The sequence below is a fragment of the Sceloporus occidentalis genome, unplaced genomic scaffold, assembly GCF_023333645.1.
Source record: "Sceloporus occidentalis isolate IW3139 unplaced genomic scaffold, rSceOcc1.0.p SCAF_222, whole genome shotgun sequence".
NCBI classification, from domain to species: Eukaryota; Metazoa; Chordata; class Lepidosauria; order Squamata; family Phrynosomatidae; genus Sceloporus; species Sceloporus occidentalis.
In genome coordinates, this window is record NW_028317202.1 from 655,806 (window position 1) to 676,887 (window position 21,082).

The following is a 21,082-nucleotide window of genomic DNA, read 5'->3' on the forward strand; positions in this document are numbered from 1 at the left end:
AATAAACGATGTGCCCAACTGGCAGGTTCACCCTCCATTAACAAAATTATTGAACGAATCTTCACTGAGTCAGAATTATAAGTACGTGGTTTAACAGAGAATATGAGTTCGCAATTCGTAATAAACGTACGGAAGGTCTTTCGGTCTCCGGAGAATTTGGTAGGTAAAGGAACTTGGGGTTCAAACGACGGTCCTGACTCAGGTGCTGCAACGGGGGGAGCAGGTGGTGGAGAAGGGTTAATAGGAGCAGCAACTTGGTTCTTTAGGTCCGCTACTTCATTATGAAGATTTCCATATTGAGCTTGCATGTCCATCATCATTTGGGCCAGCTTCTCCATCTTTTCGTTCATATCTGAAAGCGTGGCTTGGAGTCCTGCAGGAACCATAGTCATGGCTGAAGTATACTGTCACGATCCGTAAGTGAGCTGGTAAGCGAAAGGTTCCTAATCGCAAAAACACCAATCCACACAGGACAAAATCCAGACGAGGTACAATAGGGCATAAGCAGAGGCAGCGTCAAAAACAAGCAAGGGTCAAAGGCAGGCAGCAAAATAGATAATGGTCGGTAAGCGAGAATAGGAACTGGTACACGAAGGGTCAAAACACAGAGCACGCTTCAGTATAGGAAATAAACTTCAACTGATACTTCAGCAAAGGATACTGGGACTGAAGCGTCTAAATACGTTCAAATTTGGCGCCAAAATGACGTCAGTATTTGAAACGTGTTGCTATGGCAACGGTGGAGCGTGTCCTACGTTTAACTTGATTCTGCCGGCAGCTAGAGGGAGACGCGTCTCCCTGGCAACGGAGCGAGCGCCCCCTCCCTCCTGTTAACCTCCGGCTGCAGCTGCGTGGGAGTGTAGCTGGAGAGGCCCTGCTTGCTGCTGTGTCAGTAAGCCGGGAAGGAACGGAGACTTCAGCGTGGGAACGATGGCGGGGGTAAGTACTTGATTTATGACAGTACTGCACATCTGGTTCTGCCAGCTCAGGTCCCCACGGCACAGGCTGCCTCTACACCTGCTGCTGCTTCCGCTCCGTCTGCCACTGGTGATTTTAATACTGCCAGAGGCTTGACAGGGTCTGCCCCGCTTCCCGAACGTTATGGGGGCAACCCTAATTTGTGCAGAGGTTTCCTGAACCAGGTCAGTATCTATCTGGAGATGGTACCTCAGGCATTTCCGTCTGACAGGAGTAAGGTGGGCTTCGTGATTTCTTTACTCTCAGACAGGGCCTTGGCATGGGCGAATCCCCTTTGGGAGACACAGAAACCTTTAGTACACAATTACCCTGAGTTTGTTGCGTCTCTAAAACGGGTATTTGATGTACCGGCACGCTCTGCTTCGGCTGCCAAACGATTAATGTCCATTCGGCAGGGTACAAGGACGGTTTCGGACTATGCTATTGAGTTTCGCACCCTGGCCGCTGAGGTTGGTTGGAATAATGAGGCTCTCGTGGCTGCTTTTTCTAATGGGCTCACGGATATACTTAAGGATGAGATTGCGGCCCGGGACCTTCCCAGTGATTTGGAGGAATTGGTCTCTTTTTGTATCCTTATTGACTCACGAATCCGTGAGAGACCATCCTTCCGGGAGCGCCTGCGGAGGCCTCCTATACGTTTAGCCCCGAGCTTTTCATCCCCACCCGTACCTCCCTCTCCTCCCATGCCTCCTGGTCTCGACACTTCGGGCGTTGTGGAACCCATGCAGCTTGGATTTACTCGTCTCTCGGTTGAGGAGAGGGCCTTTAGGAGGAGGGAGGGTCTTTGTCTTTACTGTGGTAAAGCAGGGCACCTGCTGCGAACTTGCCCTACACGTCCGGGAAACGCCTGCACCTAAGGCTCCAGAGGGGACAGTCCTTAGGTGGCGTCTCGGCGTCCCCAGATATCCAGAAGGATAAACCTCTAGTCTCGGTGGGTCTCACTTGGGGCAAGATTTCCGTCATTTCAGAGGCACTCATTGACTCGGGGGCAGCGGGCCTCTTTATTGACAGCACCTTTGCTCAGAAGCACTCTATTCCGTTGCAGCTTCTGACTGCTCCACTTGCCATTGAGGCGATCGATGGCAGACCGTTACAGCCCCCGCAGGTCACCCATGAAACCGCTCCTTTGTCTATGGCTGTTGGGGCTCTCCATCATGAAATTATTCAACTCCAGGTGATACACTCTCCTCATTATCCTGTGGTTTTAGGATATCCATGGTTGCGCAAACATAATCCCGTGTTTGATTGGTTAAGGGCCGAAGTCTTGGCATGGTCGCCTAATTGTTCCAAAACATGCCTAGGGAGAGTGGTGAAGGTGCTAACCACTTCTCCGGTCTCTTTGTTGCCTGAGGAGTATCAAGAGTTTCATGATGTATTCGATAAGGGCCGGGCTGGTGAGCTCCCACCTCACCGCCCGTACGATTGCGCCATTGAGCTGCAAACTGGTGCCATACCCCCTCGAGGTCGAGTCTACCCATTATCTGTCGCAGAGAATAAGGCCATGGAGGAGTATGTTGCGGATGCTCTGTCCCGGGGGTTCATCCGTAAATCCTCTTCCCCTGCTGGGGCCGGATTCTTTTTTGTGAAAAAGAAGAGCGGCGAACTGAGACCCTGTATAGATTACAGGGGGCTCAACCGTATCACGGTTAAGAATGCCTACCCGATTCCACTCATTACCGAGTTATTCGATCGCTTAAAAGGGTCCAAGGTATTTACAAAGCTCGACCTGCGAGGGGCGTATAATTTAGTAAGGATTAAGGAGGGCCACGAATGGAAAACCGCGTTTAACACCAGGAGTGGGCATTATGAATACCTAGTTATGCCCTTCGGTCTCTGCAATGCCCCCGCGGTTTTCCAGGAATTCATGAATGATGTCCTAAGGGACATGCTCCAACAATGTGTGGTGGTATACCTAGATGATATTTTGATCCATTCCACCTCCATAGAAAGCCACCACACTGATGTAGCCCGAGTCCTACAGAGGTTACGAGAGAATAATCTCTTTTGCAAATTGGAGAAGTGCGAGTTCCATCGCAAGCAGGTCACCTTTCTGGGGTACGTAATTTCAGAGGTCGGTTTCGCTATGGATCCTGAAAAACTCTCGTCTGTTCTCGAGTGGCCACGACCTGTAGGTCTCCGCTCCCTTCAACGGTTCCTCGGCTTCGCTAACTATTATAGGAAATTCATTCGGAATTTTTCCTCTATTGTTAAGCCTCTTACAGACATGACCAAAAAAGATGGCAATGCCTCTCTTTGGTCCCCAGGGGCCATCAAAGCTTTTGAGTCATTGAAGGCCGCTTTTGCCGCAGCTCCTGTTTTGGTACACCCGAAACCCGAACTTCCATTCATACTTGAGGTCGATGCGTCTGAGACAGGGGTAGGCGCCCTCCTGTCTCAACGTCCTACTCCTGAGAGCCAGTTGCACCCATGTGGGTACTTCTCCAAGAAGCTAGGTGCTGCGGAATGCAACTATGAAATTGGTGACCGTGAGTTGCTTGCGATAATACTGGCTCTCAAAGAATGGAGGCATTTGCTTGAGGGAACTTCCGTACCAATCCTAATTCTCACAGATCATAAAAATCTCACCTACCTGTCCGAGGCTAAACGCTTAACTCCGAGGCAGGCCCGTTGGGCATTATTTTTATCCCGTTTTAATTATGTGGTCTCGTACCTGCCGGGGACCAAAAATGTCCGGGCCGATGCTCTCTCTAGACAGTTCTCGAAAGCTAAAGAGGAGTGTCCTCCTAGTCCGATTATTCCCCCAGACCGAGTACTGGCTACCATACGTACCAGCATAACATCTCCCCTCGGGGACAGAATAAGGGCCGCTCAGGTAGATGCACCTGCTGAAACCCCCTCAGGGCGATGTTTTGTACCTGTCAACCTGCGTACCAAGTTACTTTCCACCTATCATAATCCTAAATCAGCAGGTCATCCCGGGAGGAACCAACTTCTCTGGTCGGTTTCCCGTCTCTTCTGGTGGCCAGGAATTAACAAAGATATTGTTGCCTTCGTAGCAGCCTGTCCTGTCTGCGCGCAGACTAAATCACCCCGTCACCTTCCAGTGGGCCTTCTCCAACCCATACCTACTGGTGAGAGGCCATGGTCTCACCTTGCCATGGATTTCATAGTCGATCTTCCGCTGTCTAACGGTAACAGTTATCCTCATGGTTGTTGACCGGTTTTCTAAAATGATACACTGCATCCCATTCAAAAAGCTCCCTTCCGCTAAGGAGTTGGCTACAGTTTTTATCAAGGAGATCTATCGGCTACATGGGGTTCCCAAAGTCCTACTTTCTGACCGGGGTAGCCAGTTCGTCTCGAGATTTTGGAAGGCCTTCTGTGCGCAACTGGGTATCCAACTCTCCTTCTCCTCGGCCTACCACCCACAATCTAATGGGGCTGCGGAAAGGGCCAATCAGGGCTTGGAGCAATTCCTGCGGTGCTACATCTCGGACCACCAAAATAACTGGTCGGATCTGCTACCCTGGGCGGAATTTGCTCATAATAGTGCTGTTTCGGCCTCTACCCGGTTCTCCCCTTTCATGGTGAATTATGGGTATCAGCCCTCCATGATTCCTGATAATTTCACTTCCCAGGGGATTCCGGCACTGGAGGATCATCTCCAGCAGATCCGTTCCACATGGGTGCAGGTTCAGGAGGCACTTCAACGCTCACAACAGTGTCAGGAGCTCCAGGCTAATCGTAAACGCCTACCCGCGCCTTCCTATCAGGTCGGGGAGAGGGTCTGGTTATCCTCCAGAAATCTCCACCTCCGGGTGCCCTCCCAGAAACTGGCTCCCCGGTATGTGGGGCCCTTCCGTATCCTGCGACGGGTAAACCCTGTGGCCTATGCCCTGGATCTTCCTTCTAACATGCACATCCACAATGTGTTCCATGTCTCACTGTTGAAACCTCTGGTCTGTAATCGTTTTACTACAGTCACTCCTCGCCCCCGTTCGGTGACTGTAGACAATCATGAGGAGTTCGAGCTCCGCTCCATAGTCGACTCTCGTTGGTTCCGTGGGAGGCTCCAGTATTTGGTCCATTGGAAGGGGTACGGTCCCGAGGAGAGATCTTGGGTTCCAGCCTCAGATGTCCATGCTCCCGCTCTCCTTCGTGCCTTTCACTCGCGTTTTCCCCTCAAACCCGGCCCTGCTCCGCGGGGAGGGGGTCGTTGAGGAGGAGGTACTGTTATGGTCTAGCTGCTTTTCTGCTGCATTGCTGGAGGCTTACAGCCTGGCTGGGTTGCCATGGCTACACTCCTGTCACTCCTGTGACTCAGCCCATTGTCCAGCCCACAGCCAGCCCCTTTTGGCTATTTAAGCAGCTAAACTTCACTTCCTCCTGGCCCTTGTGTTGTTTCCGGCTGCAAGTGCTATTGCTGTGTTCCTGAATTCCTGTGTATGACCTGGCTTTCTCTGACGTCCATCCCAGCTCCTGATTCCTGGCTTGTTCCTGACTTCGCTGATCTCTGTATTCCTGACCCCGGCTTGTCTGAGTACCCGTCTTGGTTCCTGACCCCGGCTTGTCTTTTGGTATATGCTTTTGGATCACGATTTGGCTTTGTTCACTATTGTCATTACAATAAAGGTGATTGCATTTTACGTTTTGTGTCCGTCTGGTTCCTGGTCCCTAACACGGCGTTACTATTATGTCCTTGGTCCTCAGCGGTAAGGCACTGCAGGAGGTAATAGTACTGTTAAGGCTGTTCTAACTTACAGTTGGAATGTCAATCTATTAGTTTACCGTTTATTTTACCAATTGAAAAAGTTAGTTTGTGATGACCTTTTATCCTGTCAAAAATAGACCTATTAACGAGTAAGGCTAAATTCGTTAGACATGCTTATACTTTTTAACAGTTTGCAGTAGTATTTGGAAAGAAATTTTATAAGCACTGTAGCTTACATCAATCTCACTTAGGATGACATCTATTATACTGCCAATTACGATCAGGAAATCAAAGACATTCCAGGGATCTCCAAAGTAGCCCTATAAACAAAAACAAAAAACAGCAATGTTTAGAAACATAATTTACATAGTAAAAAATTGTACCTAATAAGGAGGTTCAGATTAGAGAATTATTTTCACATTTGTGGCTCATGGGCCGGATGTAGCTTTTCACCATGGGCATCCACTCATACAGACTAGAGGCGGCACTTTACTCTCCAAAGGACATATCCCCAATTAACATGTAGGACAATTGAAAATGTAAAAAGTGCCATTTATAATGAGGGAAGTATAGGAAATTAGGTGGCATGAAACAAAAGAAGGGGCATATAGCTATCAATGTTATCTTGTTTTGCCCTCCTTATCCCTAGGAAAATGTTTGGTTACATTCATTCCTGCCACATAATTTTTACCCTCCTCCACGCAACTGTCCTTTTTTTTTACTGTGCGTTGGAATATGACATCATATTCCAGAGCTTCCCTTTTAGAGGAAGCACAGCATAGAAGAACTGTACTGATTCAGCAAAGCTCTCTATTGTGTTAATAGGCCCGTTAAGGAGATCAGTGATCTCCCTCTTCACCACTCCACAGTCTAGGCCAGAATATGCCTCTGCCCTCATCCTATTTTTAAAGCTTTAATGTTCTATTGAATGGCTTAAAATGACAATCCAGTCATCATATGCACTTTAATGAATATGTTACCTGTGCGGTTCTTTTAAATTCTGGAGTGGTTTGCTTTGCAGATGCCAGGGGAATCTACAGAAGCCTCCCAAATGGATTTGCCCTTTTCCCCACCTCTAGCTAAATGCCCTGCATGAGATGCATTCAGCCAAGTGCATCAACAAGTGAGGCACACACCTTCGTTCAGCTCCTGCACTGGCTCTGCTGAACACTGTCTGCAGGGGTCTGCTTAGAGCTTAATGCACATTTGTGAAGACTTCCTGCTGATTGGCTGCTTAAGCTGTCAATCAGTGACAGGACATACTTACATTGAGTTCAAAGGAAGTACTTAAGCAGTCAATCAGTGGCAAGAAATTCCAGATCACGGAGAATCAAAGAAGATTTTGCAGCATGGCCAGGGGCATAATTAGAAACCTCAACTTCACAAAGTAACATGTTCAAAGTGCCATGTTTGCCCTCAAGCAGTTTATCAGTGCCATCCTATCCCCCATGCCATCCTAATCCCAGCTTGTCAGTGCCCCTAAACAGGTTATATGTGCTATCTGTGTCCTCAAACAGCTGGTCTGTGCCATCATTGCCCCAAACACCCGGTCTGTGCTTTCTTTGCCCTCCCTCCAACATATAGTCTGGCACACATATGTAACCACACTTGCATTAATTTGCACATGCTAACACACATACACAGGCTTACACATACTCAGGCCCGGACTGGCCATCGGGCACACCGGGCATTTTCCCGGTGGGCCAGGCGGCCTAGGGCCAGATTGACTTAGGGGCTGATGGAGCTGCAGCTCCAGGCCCCTACCTTAAAATAGGCTCAGTCAGGACCGGACTGACTGGGCCTATGCGGCCGCATTAACGCAGGGCATAAGGGGCATCTGCCCCTTAAGCCCGCAGCGACTGCGACCGGGTCCGCCACTCTAGGGGGCCGGCCTTAGGGGTGCGCGGCTGCACAGGGCTTAAATTAAAACATCAGGGGTTTTTTTTGTTTACTTTATTTAACATCCTTCATGTTAAATAAAGTGTGTTTAACTTTATTTAACATGGAGGATGTTAAATAAAGTAAAAAAAAAAACAACAAAAAAACCCCGATGTTTTAATTTAAGCCCTGTGCGGCCGCGCACCCCTAAGGCCGGCCCTGGTGGGGGCTGCCCGGCCCCCTAGAGTGGCGGACCCGGTCGCAGTTGCTGTTTACTCTGGCAACAAGGTAAGTAGGGTAAGGGAGGGGGGTGCAGTGAGAAGGGGCAGAGGGGTTAGATAGAAAGGGGTAGAGGGGATAGATAGTGAGAGGGGGTACATATTGAGAAATGGGGAAGGGGGTACATAGTGATAAGGGGGAACATAGTTATAAGGGGCAGGTAAGAAGGGGATGGGGAGAGGGGGTAGTGTGAATGCGTACGAGAATGAATGAATAAATGTGTGGATGAATTGTGTGAATGCGTATGAGAATTAATGAATTCATGTGTGGATGAATTGCTTGAATGATTTGTGAGACTGCATTAATGAATATGTGTTAATATTTTGTGTGAATGAGTGAGTAAGTGTTTGTGTCTATCATGAATGTTTAAGTGATTTGGGGAAATGCAAAGATGGTACATGAAGGGTGGGCTTTAACAATAAATAAATAAATAAATAAATAAAAATGGGCTGCTCAGTCTTAAATGCCCGGGCCTATTTTTTGTCCCAGTCCGGGCCTGCACATACTCCTAACACACAAGCACCCTCTCACACCATTTACATATACACACTAATGCACATACACAAACACGACACATACACATCCATGCTAACAAACACTTACACACTCATGCTAACATCTCACACCACTTACACATACATGCTCATACACACTTACATGTACACATCTATGACATCACACAAACGCTTACATGTTCATGCTTGGACATACAAACGCTTTCACCCACAAAGTATTGTGACAGTGTAAACCCCAGGGAGATGCTTAGTGTGGCATTTGGGTACAGGTGCTATCCAGATCATAAATATGGGTCCCTGGGGTGGAGCAATTGGAGAGCAGGGTGGGCCAATGCTCCGCTTCCCCATGCTGTGGAAATTCCATGCCGGGTTTTCCAGGAGGCAAGAAATCTGCAGGATCCGGTCCGGGATTCCTATGGGGCCGGCATCAGGCACAGGTGCTGGACATTAAAAACCCCTGGAGCTTGATACTCAGAGAGACTGTTGGGGGAAGAGGAAGTTCCCTGTGCTCCCAGGGCAAGGAGAGGCCCTGAAGAAGACAATCCCTGAGCCAAGTGAGGCAATACCTGCCTGGACATTTTGTGTGCTGTCTGGGGGAGGTTTTCCAAAGCCTGGCGTAGCTGGGTCTGGCTGGGAGGTTGAGGTAGTGGGTGATTAGGCTGGTCAGTCTGGACCAGCATAGTTCAGTTAGAGAGGGCTCCAATTGGGAGCTAGGTTTTCTTTTTATGATTTGGTGTTTGGGGTTTCAGGAATTAAAAATAAAGATCTGTTTTGTTACAAGTTGGTGTTTCCGAGAGTGACTGCCCTAGAGGACTGTGCTTAGGACCCCTAAAAGTGACATGTATGGCCCTTCTTCTACAGGGTTTGTCACAGTATTTAAGATGCCAGGGACACTGAACTGTCCTGTTAAAGATTTTAATGGCATTCCCCGTAGCTTATACATTTTGATGTGGACTAGTAGACAAAGCTTAGATGATGTGTTCAGTTGATATCCAGGTCTGTAGTTTCATACACATGCATTTTCCATTTTATATGGAGCATCGTAACCTACCTTGGCTTTGAAAGCTGCCAACTTAAGGACCATTTCTACAGTGAAGATGCCAGTAAAGGCCACATTTAGGATATCCGAGATGTGGCTAAACTCAGGTGTTTGCCCATAGTGCTGAAAAATAAATTATAAAAAGTGTCAAGGCTTGTAACGGGTTGTGTTTTGAAGATTGTGAAGAAAACTGACAAGGGCTATAGAAATCAGCAAACCGGATGTTGTAAACATGTTGCTCTACTTATCTAATGCAAATCATAAAGTCTTTGAAAAAATGTTTATACCTGTATTGCCATAAACACATTTTCCCTTTATGCTTTGTAAATGAGTGTGCAACATGCTAATAATATACTATAGAAAAAAACTATGCAGCCACGTACTACAGAATATTTGTGAACATTATTTTCAACAGCAGCACACCTTTGGCCAGGCACTTTATTCTAAGTAGCATTATGGTAACCCAGTCATCCATCACTGCAATGTCTACTTTTATGCCCCTATTATTTTTTTACTTTACAGAGAGGGTGGTAGATAAATGACTCCCATCACACATGGCAGAGGCCAATACAATGAGGGAATTTAAATATGCATCGCATAGGCATGAAGTGATCCTGAATCTAAGACAAGACCAAGGACTGATTAAGGTCTCTACATAAGAAAAAATGGACAAACTAGTTAGGCTGAACACTTATCTGTCTGCAAATTCTATGTTTCTAGTAACTGACTCATAATGCATTTAACATACCATTATAACTGAAATCCTCTGTAATGCATGCAATATGCTATGTGAACTGTCTAATGTAATAATATCCTAGTGCCATGCGCATTTTGTAGAACTTTGGCTCCTACCTGCATTCCAAGGCTGATTGTGTTCAACATGATAAGGGCAAACATTAGGTATTCGAAGTACGAGGAGGTAACAAGGTACCAGACCTTATACTGATATGGATTCTTTGGGATGTACCGTCGTAAGGGACGGGCCTTTAGAGCATACTGCACACATTGCCTCTGGAATGAATAAGTGAGAAAAGCAGATGGCAAAGTGATGTTAAAAGCAAAATCAATTTCTTACATCATTTACGGATAATAATACTTTTTACTGATGGTCACATATATAAGTAACAGTGGTTTAATACAAAATATCGAAAGATCTGGCAATTCTTTAACTTTTCCCAAGCCCTATATTTTATAATTGTAACCATTAAATAAACCTACATATTACTTATTAAAATAAGCAATATCCGTGTATTGGATTCCCACTTTATGTGTATACCATGGAGCCAGCTACCTTAACTCCCTACTATCTGCATAGTTATTGTTCTGCACTAATTTAGAAAACCTCAACTGAACCATACAGAGATAAAAATATCTGCTTCTCTGAAGTTAGCATTTAAAACTAAATATCAAAAATACAAACCAAAAAGCCCAAGCTATAGATTGTTTTAAGAAACAAATTTGTTTATCATAAATGCTATAAGAACAACAATGCCCCTTAAGCATGGGTGACTGGGCAGACAAGAAAGGGCACTTGCCCTTCCTGGAAATTGAAAGAGGCCCACTGGAGCAGAAGCAGGGGAAGGAGAAACAGTGGACTGGTTACAGTAGATTAACTAGACATAGAGAGCAGAAGAAACCCCTCTAGCTGGTCTCCTTGCCTTCACTCTGGCAGCTGCTCCTTTGCAGCCACAGAGTCCCTGCCTGGGCAAAAGGCAAACATGTATTGCAGCAGGGGTTAGTTAATACTACAGCTGTTGAGACTACATTTCCAATGACTCTCAACCAGGCTGGTATTTTAAGCATCATGGGAAACTGGAGTGCCAAAGGTTAGTTTTTATATCATTATGGATTGGTACTGCAGCTGCTCATGCACATCTCATGATTGTCAGTCATTAATTTGGTTGGCTGAACATCATGAGAAAAGCAACAACAGCACTTTGAGTTCCAAATGTTAGCCACAACTGCTGCAAAACTACAAACTGTCCCTTTTTGGTTCCAAGACTATATGCCCCTTTTTTACTCTCCTCTAACTACACTAATTTTGTAATATGTCAGAATGTTTGCTATGCATCACAAAGCTACACTACCAAACATCAACTTTTCTTGACAGCAACTCCAATGATGTTGAGCCAGCAACATTGCTAGTTGATTATTATGGGAATACTAGCTAGTAATAGTAAAAACACTAACTTATGTTGACTGTACCTAGAATAGTATGCAGCCAGCCATATTATTAGCTGAACTTCATGGGAACTATAATTATTTTTGTGTTGTTTTAGTTGTTGTCTGCAGTTCCCGTGATATACAGTCAGCCATTACTGGTTAAACATCATTGGAATTGTAGACTGGGGTAGTTGTAGCTAATCCTTACAACCTATTGTAAATTATAGTTCTCATGTTGAACATGTTGGTCTTTTAGCCACTACTACCATGGTCATTTATTGATGGGTAATTAACATTTGCATTCCACCAGGAAACCCCTATCCTGAGCAAATATAGGTAGACAATGGGGAGGAGGTAAGGCGGTATTTTGCCCCCCTACTGGAAAATATTCTGCAGACACCCATGCCCTTAATTGTTGCTATATTGAAGCCTCGTCACAATGTAGCTACGGCAAGACCCTAATAAGTAATGTAAAAATGTTATTAATGCTAGTTTATTACTGTTAGTTAATAATCAGTCCTCTGATTTTGCCTCATCCAGTAAAGTTGTGTATAATGAGGCTGATTGTTAACCGATTTGCACTGTACCTCGTGCAGTACTGGGTGCAGCATGGTAATAAACAGATGTGAACATGTGGATATATTGCAAGTAAAGAGAAATATATTTTTAATCCTGCTCTGCACACCCACTACCAGCCTTTTTTAAAGTCTATATGGAGCTAGGTCCATACCCAAGCATGGTTACCTACCTAGGGGAGCTTATGGCAGACAACTTTGAAAAGTTGTCAGGTATGATAAGGAATATTTCACAATTGCTCTACTGCTAAAAATCAATAAATAATAAAACTGCTCATAAAAGATTATGCAACATACCTGGTTCTTGTCTAACTCACAGTTTTTATACTCCTGTTCACCCTGCTCCTGGAAGGTTACGATGACAAAGCCAACAAAGATGTTCATCATGAAGAATGCAATCAGGATAATGTACACTATAAAGAAGACTGCAATCTCAATGCGATAATTGTAGATGGGCCCCATATCCACCGAGTGTGAGTCTATAGCTCTGTAAAGCAACCTGTTGAAACATATATTTGGACATATTAACGGTTATATGTGTACAATCAAACAGTCTGCCCATTATCCTCTGACATTTTCGTCCACACAACTGCCACTCATTGGATATTTTCTCTTTCTTGGACTATTCTCTGTAAGCCCTAGAGATGGTTGAAGTGGCCAGTGAGATATCACACAAATTAAAACACTGTGGAAAATTGAGAGGAGATCCAATTGTGGGTGACAAGAGCACAGAGTTTAAAAACTTGTATCACTGTGGCCCATGACATCATACAATGGATTGGGACCAAAACTGATTTGCTAAGCAGTCTGTAAAACAATGCAAATTCTTTAGATGTTAATGTGCAAAAGATTTATTAACCAATAATTAATTTTATAGCAGTCCTAATAACCCTTTAATGTTCAAAACATTTTTCTAAGCTGTATTGCAACAGTGCAAAAACATTTATGGGTCAAAATATGCAAATATCATGTCATAAAGTAGGACTGCCATCAGAACCACAAGGAAATATACAGCTCAACTGAATATCACTTGCAAACCATGCATTGTGTGTGTATAGATCAAATGAATATCACATGCAAACCCTACATTGTGTATATAGCCCAAATGAGACCCACATGGAAACAGAGATCAACTGAATAGTGTGTGCCCTTACACACACACATTGCCCTTTTACATGCCTGCCAATATACATACATACACTGTCCTTACACATACCTGCCCATACATACACATATATACTGCCTGTATATACCTCTGCCCATACACACATAGAAACACATTGGCGCTTGCCCATACAAACAAACATACTGGCACACATGTACATTAAGCTGTTCTCCCCATAATCTTGCCCCCTTTTTCTCCTCTTCATCTACCCTCCTTTCCTCCACCCCTGGTTCATCCTGAAGTGTTTACATAAGCTATTTATTTCATTATTACAGTTGTGCTTATTAAGATGTGCTTATACCATGCAAAGAGCCATTTTTACTTTTTCTTAGAATATGTATGTTTCTTGTCCTTTCCCAGTAATTTATCTTACCCCTAAGGCAACATTTATGAGGGTGGGCAGAGAAGCAACAGGACCTGAACACAGCAAAATTATGAAATAGTCCCTTATGTTTAAACCAAATATATGTTAAACAAGTTAAACTAACTGAAAAAAAAACACAAATTGCAGATTGCCTATGGAAGCTGGTGATTAAAATTGGATGAGATCTAGTGCTTTCAGGTTAGAATGACCATGGGCTCCTGTATGGCACCCGGTGATTCCAGTTGGTTGCCCATACTAGTACCAACCAGGCCTTAGCCTTAACCTGCTTTGTTTCTGAGATCAGATGAGCTTGACCTACGGCCATTCTAATATGAAAGCACCCAATCTTATCCAATCTCAGAAGCAAAGCAGGTGAAGGTCTGGTCAGTATCAGCAATTGTAGACAACATTAACACAATAACTATGTTATGATAAATCTGTAACATTACCAATTCCCCACACACAAAAATATATAATATCTCAAATGCTTTACATACTGTGGCCATCCCTCGAAGGTTGAAATGGTGAAAAGAGACATCATGCCAGAGAGGACATTATCAAAATGGAATTCACTGTGAAGCCACTCTCTTTTTTGAAGTTGAAGCTGTGTGGGATCTCCGTCCCTTGCTACAATAAAATAACCACTAGAAGAGAAAGAGAAATATGAGAGAATGGAAGAGCGTTGAGCCAAAGTAAAGAAAACAAAGGTAAAAATTGGGGCTCAGCAGCGTGTCAATAAGAACGCCAGAAGCATAGACTGAATTGAAGAGTGAGGCTGAAACACACCTATCATAGTTTAGTGAATCAGTCAAGGAGAATTAGATGTGATGGGGACAACAACAAACGGAACATACTTGCACTCATTATGTGTCATCTTGGTGGTATCAGTGCAGCTGTAGAATTTTCCCTGAAATAAAACATTAAACCGTGTAAGACACAAACAGTTATATCGGAATATAAATAAAAAGAGGTGTTTATGTAACACCTCTTTTTTTTTGCCATGCTGCTATATGTACAATTGTATTGTATTGTACAATGCCGCGGAATATGATGGTGCTATATAAAACAATAAATAATAATAATATTATGGAGCCAGCAATTTTGGCTCTTGCTGACAGGGAGACTCCGGGAAAAGAAAAAATGTCGGTGCACTAAGCTAGTCTCAGGCTCAAATAATATAAATGTATAACATGATGCCTACCAAACAGTGTGAGCATGCTGCAAATACAGTGTGTTGGCTGTACAATGTATACAAAAAACAAAAACTGTCTGCGCTTCTCACCCTAATAAAGTTGGCAACAAATATATAAACATTTTGTTTATATATTTGTTGCCAACTTTATTAGGTTTTTCTTTTTTGTGACAGGGAGACTCCAATGTACTGGTGGTTAAAAGTCCTATACTATTACATCCCAGTTGTCATGTACCATACAATTCTTAGGACATAATAATAGGACATTTGCTTGTTTATAAGAGCCTTCGTTTCACTTTACTGCATCCTAGTTGGAGCATATTAGTCTCCCACGTCTTTTGGTCTCTACTGAAATCAGCAAGCACTCATCTGTACACTTCTTGCACATACTCACTAGCACCTGTATTTGAAGTCGCCAAAGCTTCGGCCACTCTCAGTATTCAGATAGCTTACATGTAATTGGCTACAGCCACTCCCTTGATTTGAGTGGGAGCTCAGCTCCCATTGACTAGAATGGGAGTTTTACTGAGCATGTTCCAGAGGTATTCTGCCGAACTCTCTCAAATGCCAAATAACCTAAATAGAAAATGCTTCCATCGATTTGCAGTAAAATACACTGGAGTCCATTCATAATGGACTGTAATATGCATTTACCAGGAAACAGGGCTTCAGTGATCCTTTAAAGCAGGCATGTCCAAACTTTTTTTCGAAGAGTGCCAGATTTGATGAAGTGAACATGTGCGAGGGCCGACCATTTTGCCTGACATTCTAAGAGCCATTAAAATTAAATGCAAATTAACTATTTAATGCAAAGTTTATTGAAAAGGGCATACTTTTCATTTTGTGACTTGGATGACAAATCTAATCTAATCTAATATAAAAAAAAACAGATCTATATTTATCTGTGGGGCCTTATCACTCCGGAACGCAGGCCGCAATTGGCCCTCGGGCCGGACTTTGGACATGCCTGCTTTAAAGTATCAACTTAAAACAAGTTTTCAAATGCATTATGTTATCTGTTTTAAAACAATTGTTGTTTTTGCATAATTTAATATTTTCAAGTGGAAGCATATCAGTCATACATATGCAGTATTTAACACTTTATTCATTGGAGTTTCTTTTGCTTGATGCCTAAACCAATATATATTTACCTTAAAGAGCTGAACTCCAATACAGGAGAACATGAACTGTAAGAGTGTGGTGACCAGGACAATATTTCCAATGGTTTTTATGGCCACAAAAACACACTGAACCACGTGCTGGATAAAAAAAAAAAAAACAAGAAAAAGAGTTTATTAAAAAAATTGCTAAGGCTGCGAATGTCTCAGATTGTGAGGTACAATGCAGATGCAAGATGGAATAGAAAGTTTCCTCCCATTACCTTCAAACCTTTTGCTCGATTTATGGCTCTGAGAGGACGCAATACCCTGAGAACCCTCAAAATCTTCACCACAGAAATGGCGTTGGACCTGTGAAACAAAAATATTAGAAGGCTAAACGAGTGAATACAAATGATGTGTGAGTATTAGAAACATGAAGAATAAGTATTAGATATGTAACTACATAGCTTTTGTGAAAGTATAAAGTGTACAGAAATATACCAAAAAATTCATAACCTGCGAGAACATTAAACATGTTGCTCCAGGCACTTGCCACTGACCACCTAGGTCCCAGGCCTCCTTAACATATGTATATTGAACTGGTTCATCCTTAAAAGGTGAGACAAGGTGTCCTTTTAGCAGTGGCAGAGACATCAGTCTGCCTCTGCACTTGAGATGTCTAATGACAGCCTGGACACTCCCCTGTCAACATATTGAGTGTACTGATTTGGTGCAAGCTCTCACACACCATTCTAACCTGAATGCCTGGTTGTGTGATCAGGTATTGCTTTCCTGTAGGTGTTACTGCTGACACTTGCTGGAAGGAATTTGAAGGAAGAAAAAAAAGGTCTGTCCAGATCCTGCTGGGATCTTTGATCACTCCCCTTGCTGGTTGCTTGCACAACTAATCAACTATGCCACCCTATGGAGCCACGTTTGCTGATCACAGCATGAAAAGTGCAGGGGAGATCACTCTGATCTCCCCTGCACTTTTCATGCTGTGATCAGCAAACGTGCCTCCATAGGGTGGCATAGTTGATTAGTGAAAGAAAGTGAGAAACAAAGTTCTCCTCTTGCCCTAGCACTGCAAGTAAAAAACTATTTTACAAAAAATTATTTACTACCCAGAAACCCAATAATTCAGGGGTATTTAAAATAATTTACTACAGGGTAATATGTAAGGGATGGATGTGGCCCTCTAGAACTTAAAAAAATATACAGTATGTGGGGTATAACTGTAATCAGGGGATGTTGCCAAACGTAAATTCAGTCATCGTTCAGCAATGGGTGCCACTACTGCATAGAAGAAATCCTAAGAGAAATTGCAAAACTTTTTTTTCTTCTATTTTACAATTTTTTTTTTATAATTATGTTTTCTGTGTTGAATTCTGATTAAACCAACATATGGTAAAAATGGCAAAAACTACAGTATTTATGGTACTGAAAGGGGTTAATACATATAATAGCTGGGTGCAGCCTTTGGTCCTTTGAGTGCTGGGGTTGGGGCACATTTTTCCCCACCAGGTCAAGAGCAGTTTTATGAGCTTGGCTATGGTTACATTTAAGTGAAAATCCTACACACAGCTTACACATTAACATCAAGGAAACCTTGGTATTTTTTTAATTTTTTTTAAGGCCAAGCTTTTCATAGATACCTAGTTTCAGGTAAATTGTGCATCCCATCACATGATATACAGGTAAAAAGAAAACAAAATGTAAAAAAATATATATACCGGTAATTCTCCATCCCACAAGTAAATGTATCTAATAAATGAAGTGGCATATACATGTAGATTGGACATGCACCTAGTGATGGTAGAGTACACATTATATTGCAGGGAAGGGGTTCAATTCCATAATTGAGAATTACAGAGAGAGGTATGCATTGAGGTAAATGCATATCCTGCTCATTAATGTGCAGGGGATACTTAACACTAGCCAGCTCTAGCACTTGCTAGCATGACAGTTCCAGGGGTGTAATGAGACCCTGTGCATGCATGAGCAGAAAGCGATCCCGCTAATTTCAATGAGAGCACTTTCCTTTCAGCAGTAACATAATGATCTTGACCCCAGCCACCGTCTTCTTTGCTGAGCACCGGGTTATGACATCATATCTCCGTGCTCTGTTTCTTAAAGGTGCACAACTCCTTAACACAGTCCTCCAAACGTTATATGAGCTCTCCCTGCCTATTGATAAGAGGCTCACCACTATGCTCCAGTTCATGGTGCAGATGACCAATAACATCCTTTCTAGGTCATGTGATCAATATGATCACCACTTACAGCAGTCTCACTTGGGTGCGAAGAAGGTATGTTGAGACAAGGCTTATTACCTTGGTCAATCCAATATAATGAACATGATATATATTAACAACATGAGGTGACGATTTTCATTAATCGTGCTCTCCTGTTCGACAGAACAAAAGCAACGTACATGTTACAGATTCATTATTCCAAAGTTATTAATATGTGAGTGATATTTAAGACCTTAAGAGGATATGAACATCACAAATAAACGTATGTTTTTCTTTTGTGAAAGTTGTCACAGCAGTGCTGGGTGTCGGGATATGACATCATATCATGGTGCTCCATCTCTTAAAGGGTGGAGGTTTTGCATTATATTGAGGTTTTGTGGCACAGTCGTCAGTCATAGTCCCTACACAGTTTCCTTGTGATGCCCTGAAGTGTTCTGCCAGCCACAACCCTGTCTACCTCCAACTGCGCCCTGAATATGGGCGACTGAAATGATGGGTATGTTACAGAAAAGGGATTTTATGTGATGGAAAGAAGAATTTGAGTCCCAGTGACTTTAGGGGGTATGGTATAATATATGTTTTGAGATTATCATTAAGTGAGGATTAGAGATGTTAAGAGGGAAATTGTGAGAGAGTGGTGCTGAGATGTGGAAATAATGTCTGATGAAAGTGCTATTAATTGTGAAAAATAGATAAAAAGGAAAAAAATATTAAAAGGCAAAATATATACCAAACTGAAAGAAAAGTTTAACTCACTGGATACCAGCAGAAATGAGAGAAACTCCAACAACCAAAAGGTCAAGAATGTTAAAATAGTTTCTGCAGAATGAGCCTTTGTGAAGGAAGGCACCATAAGCAGTCATCTGCAAGAGACAGAGATTAAGAGAAGTGATAGAATGGTTGAGAAGACAGCAAGAAGAGATGCAAGGGACAAATAAGCACAAAAAAAGTTAAAGCTAACAAGCAGATGGAGTAAAGAGTGCAAATAAGTGCTATAGCATCTTAGGAGTCATTACTACCTGGCATTTCGCTATTTGTCTCTAATGCTGCATCATAACTATGCTCGTCAATAGGTACTTTTCATGAACGTATATACATAATCAAGCACACTTTGTTGAGGGATGTTGGGAACATTTTCATAGCTTTGATAAAAGTTATAGTTAGGTAAAAAATCTTATAAACAGCTTACACTTTTCCTAGGAAAACCTGATTTTTTTTTTCAGAACCATTTAAGCTATTCGTGGAAGCTTAGTTTTGGACAAACTTTGCACCCCACCATGATATAATGATAAACATATTTTAAAAAAATAAACAAAAAAAATAAACAAAAAAACCCCCCAAATAGTAAATGTAATAGAAACAAATTACTTTTCCACAAAAGATTTGGTTGTACACACATTCCAATGAAATTCCATAATTGTGGGGCAAAAACAAAATATAGGTATAAGTATTAGGATCCCTGCTGCGTGGACTGAACGCTGCCCAAAAGCAGCAATTGGTTACTAACTTTACTTTTTTAAATTGATCTGCAGCATGTACTTCTATTCAGTGCCTTTAACATTAAACAAGCAGCTTCCCTTTTTAACGTTATCCTCACATATACTGTTAAATGTACAAGACTTCTGCCTAGGAAAGTAAAATTATGGATTATGTATATTTCGCAACAGGTCTGAAGAAACCTAAACTTTAACACCAAGAAGGGCATTTTAAACGTGGGTTTTCATGTGCTAAATCACTACTTGTACAAACATAAAGAACAAATATAGAGAAGAAAACATACACTGTACATACATTAATGTCTACCACTAGTGTTTTACCTTCAAAACGATTTCTGTGGTAAATATGACCGTGAAAACGATATCAAAATAGGAAAGAATCTGAAAAGCAATATAAAAGAATGATAAAATAGTCACATTTTCTTATTGCATAGCTCTGTAACTGTTACCTATAGGATTTCCAACTGTAAATGAATACTGTCCTGATGGACACCAAAAACGTTTATCCCTTCTTAATCGTATTATTGATATATTGATAAGAACTATACGAGATGGTTCTCACATTTCATAAGTGGGCCACAACGGTAAATTTTGTTAGCATTTCACCTGCACCCCCAATACATTTGACATTTAAGATATTGTAACCTGAAATCGAAAACAGCAGCCAAAGCCACCCAAGCCTTGTTCTATCATGCAACCGTCTTCAAGAAATATTTAGACTGACCCAAACAAAGAATGGCCTGACTTGCATCTTAACTTATGTATGCACAATTACTGGAGCATCTTCCATTATATAAAATCTATTCAATTTCTATCGATCAATAGGAAACCTCTTCCTACAAGCCACTTTCTAATCACCTTGTTGCGGAAGGATTCTGGTCGGATAGGATCCTCAGCAGCCAGCGAAATACTACTTAACAGGATGAAGAGTAGGATGAAATTGGTAAATGTGGTGGCATTAATAATACGGTGGCAAAGAACCCGGATCCTGCACAACAAGAAATATAGAAGACATTTTAAAAAAATGTTACTGTTTTCTTACATGGCAAATCATTTGGTCCCTAATAATTCCTTAATGGATTTAAGATTTTTTACACAAGCAGGGTTACTTTACTTTGTCCAGTTGAATGGGAGGATGTGTTTTCAATAAGTTCCTTTTTCCCTTATAAGCTCAGCTAGTAAGCTGCTCTTACTTGTTTGTAGGACTGAAGATGAAGAAGGAACTGGCATCAGGCATAGGCACTGCTTTCTCCTTGAGCTGGAGCTCTGCCAGGGGTCGAGGGCGAGGACTGAGGGGTATGTCTGGCTCTTCCTCTTCGTCATCACCTAAGAGAGAGAAGTAGCATAGTAATAGTGGGTTAGAGGAAGAGAATGGCAGTGAAGGGTGTACTTTCAAATTGGTTACAGCCAA

The 21,082-nt window shown here is 42.6% G+C and overlaps 1 protein-coding gene across 1 annotated transcript in view; it reads right to left on the reverse strand.

Moving 5' to 3' along the window:
• The window catches only part of LOC149276982 (voltage-dependent L-type calcium channel subunit alpha-1S), a 66,482-nt gene that overhangs the window by 24,052 nt on the left and 21,348 nt on the right, over positions 1-21,082 (reverse strand). The window contains exons 17-28 of the mRNA XM_089503195.1: positions 20,865-20,997; positions 20,530-20,659; positions 19,993-20,052; positions 18,932-19,038; positions 16,202-16,289; positions 15,972-16,079; positions 14,483-14,535; positions 14,126-14,272; positions 12,397-12,598; positions 10,214-10,372; positions 9,374-9,484; positions 5,887-5,970 (exon numbers count right to left, since the gene is read on the reverse strand). Coding sequence (XP_089359321.1) covers positions 5,887-5,970; positions 9,374-9,484; positions 10,214-10,372; positions 12,397-12,598; positions 14,126-14,272; positions 14,483-14,535; positions 15,972-16,079; positions 16,202-16,289; positions 18,932-19,038; positions 19,993-20,052; positions 20,530-20,659; positions 20,865-20,997 — 1,382 coding nt within the window. The remainder of the gene's footprint in view (positions 1-5,886; positions 5,971-9,373; positions 9,485-10,213; positions 10,373-12,396; positions 12,599-14,125; positions 14,273-14,482; positions 14,536-15,971; positions 16,080-16,201; positions 16,290-18,931; positions 19,039-19,992; positions 20,053-20,529; positions 20,660-20,864; positions 20,998-21,082) is intronic.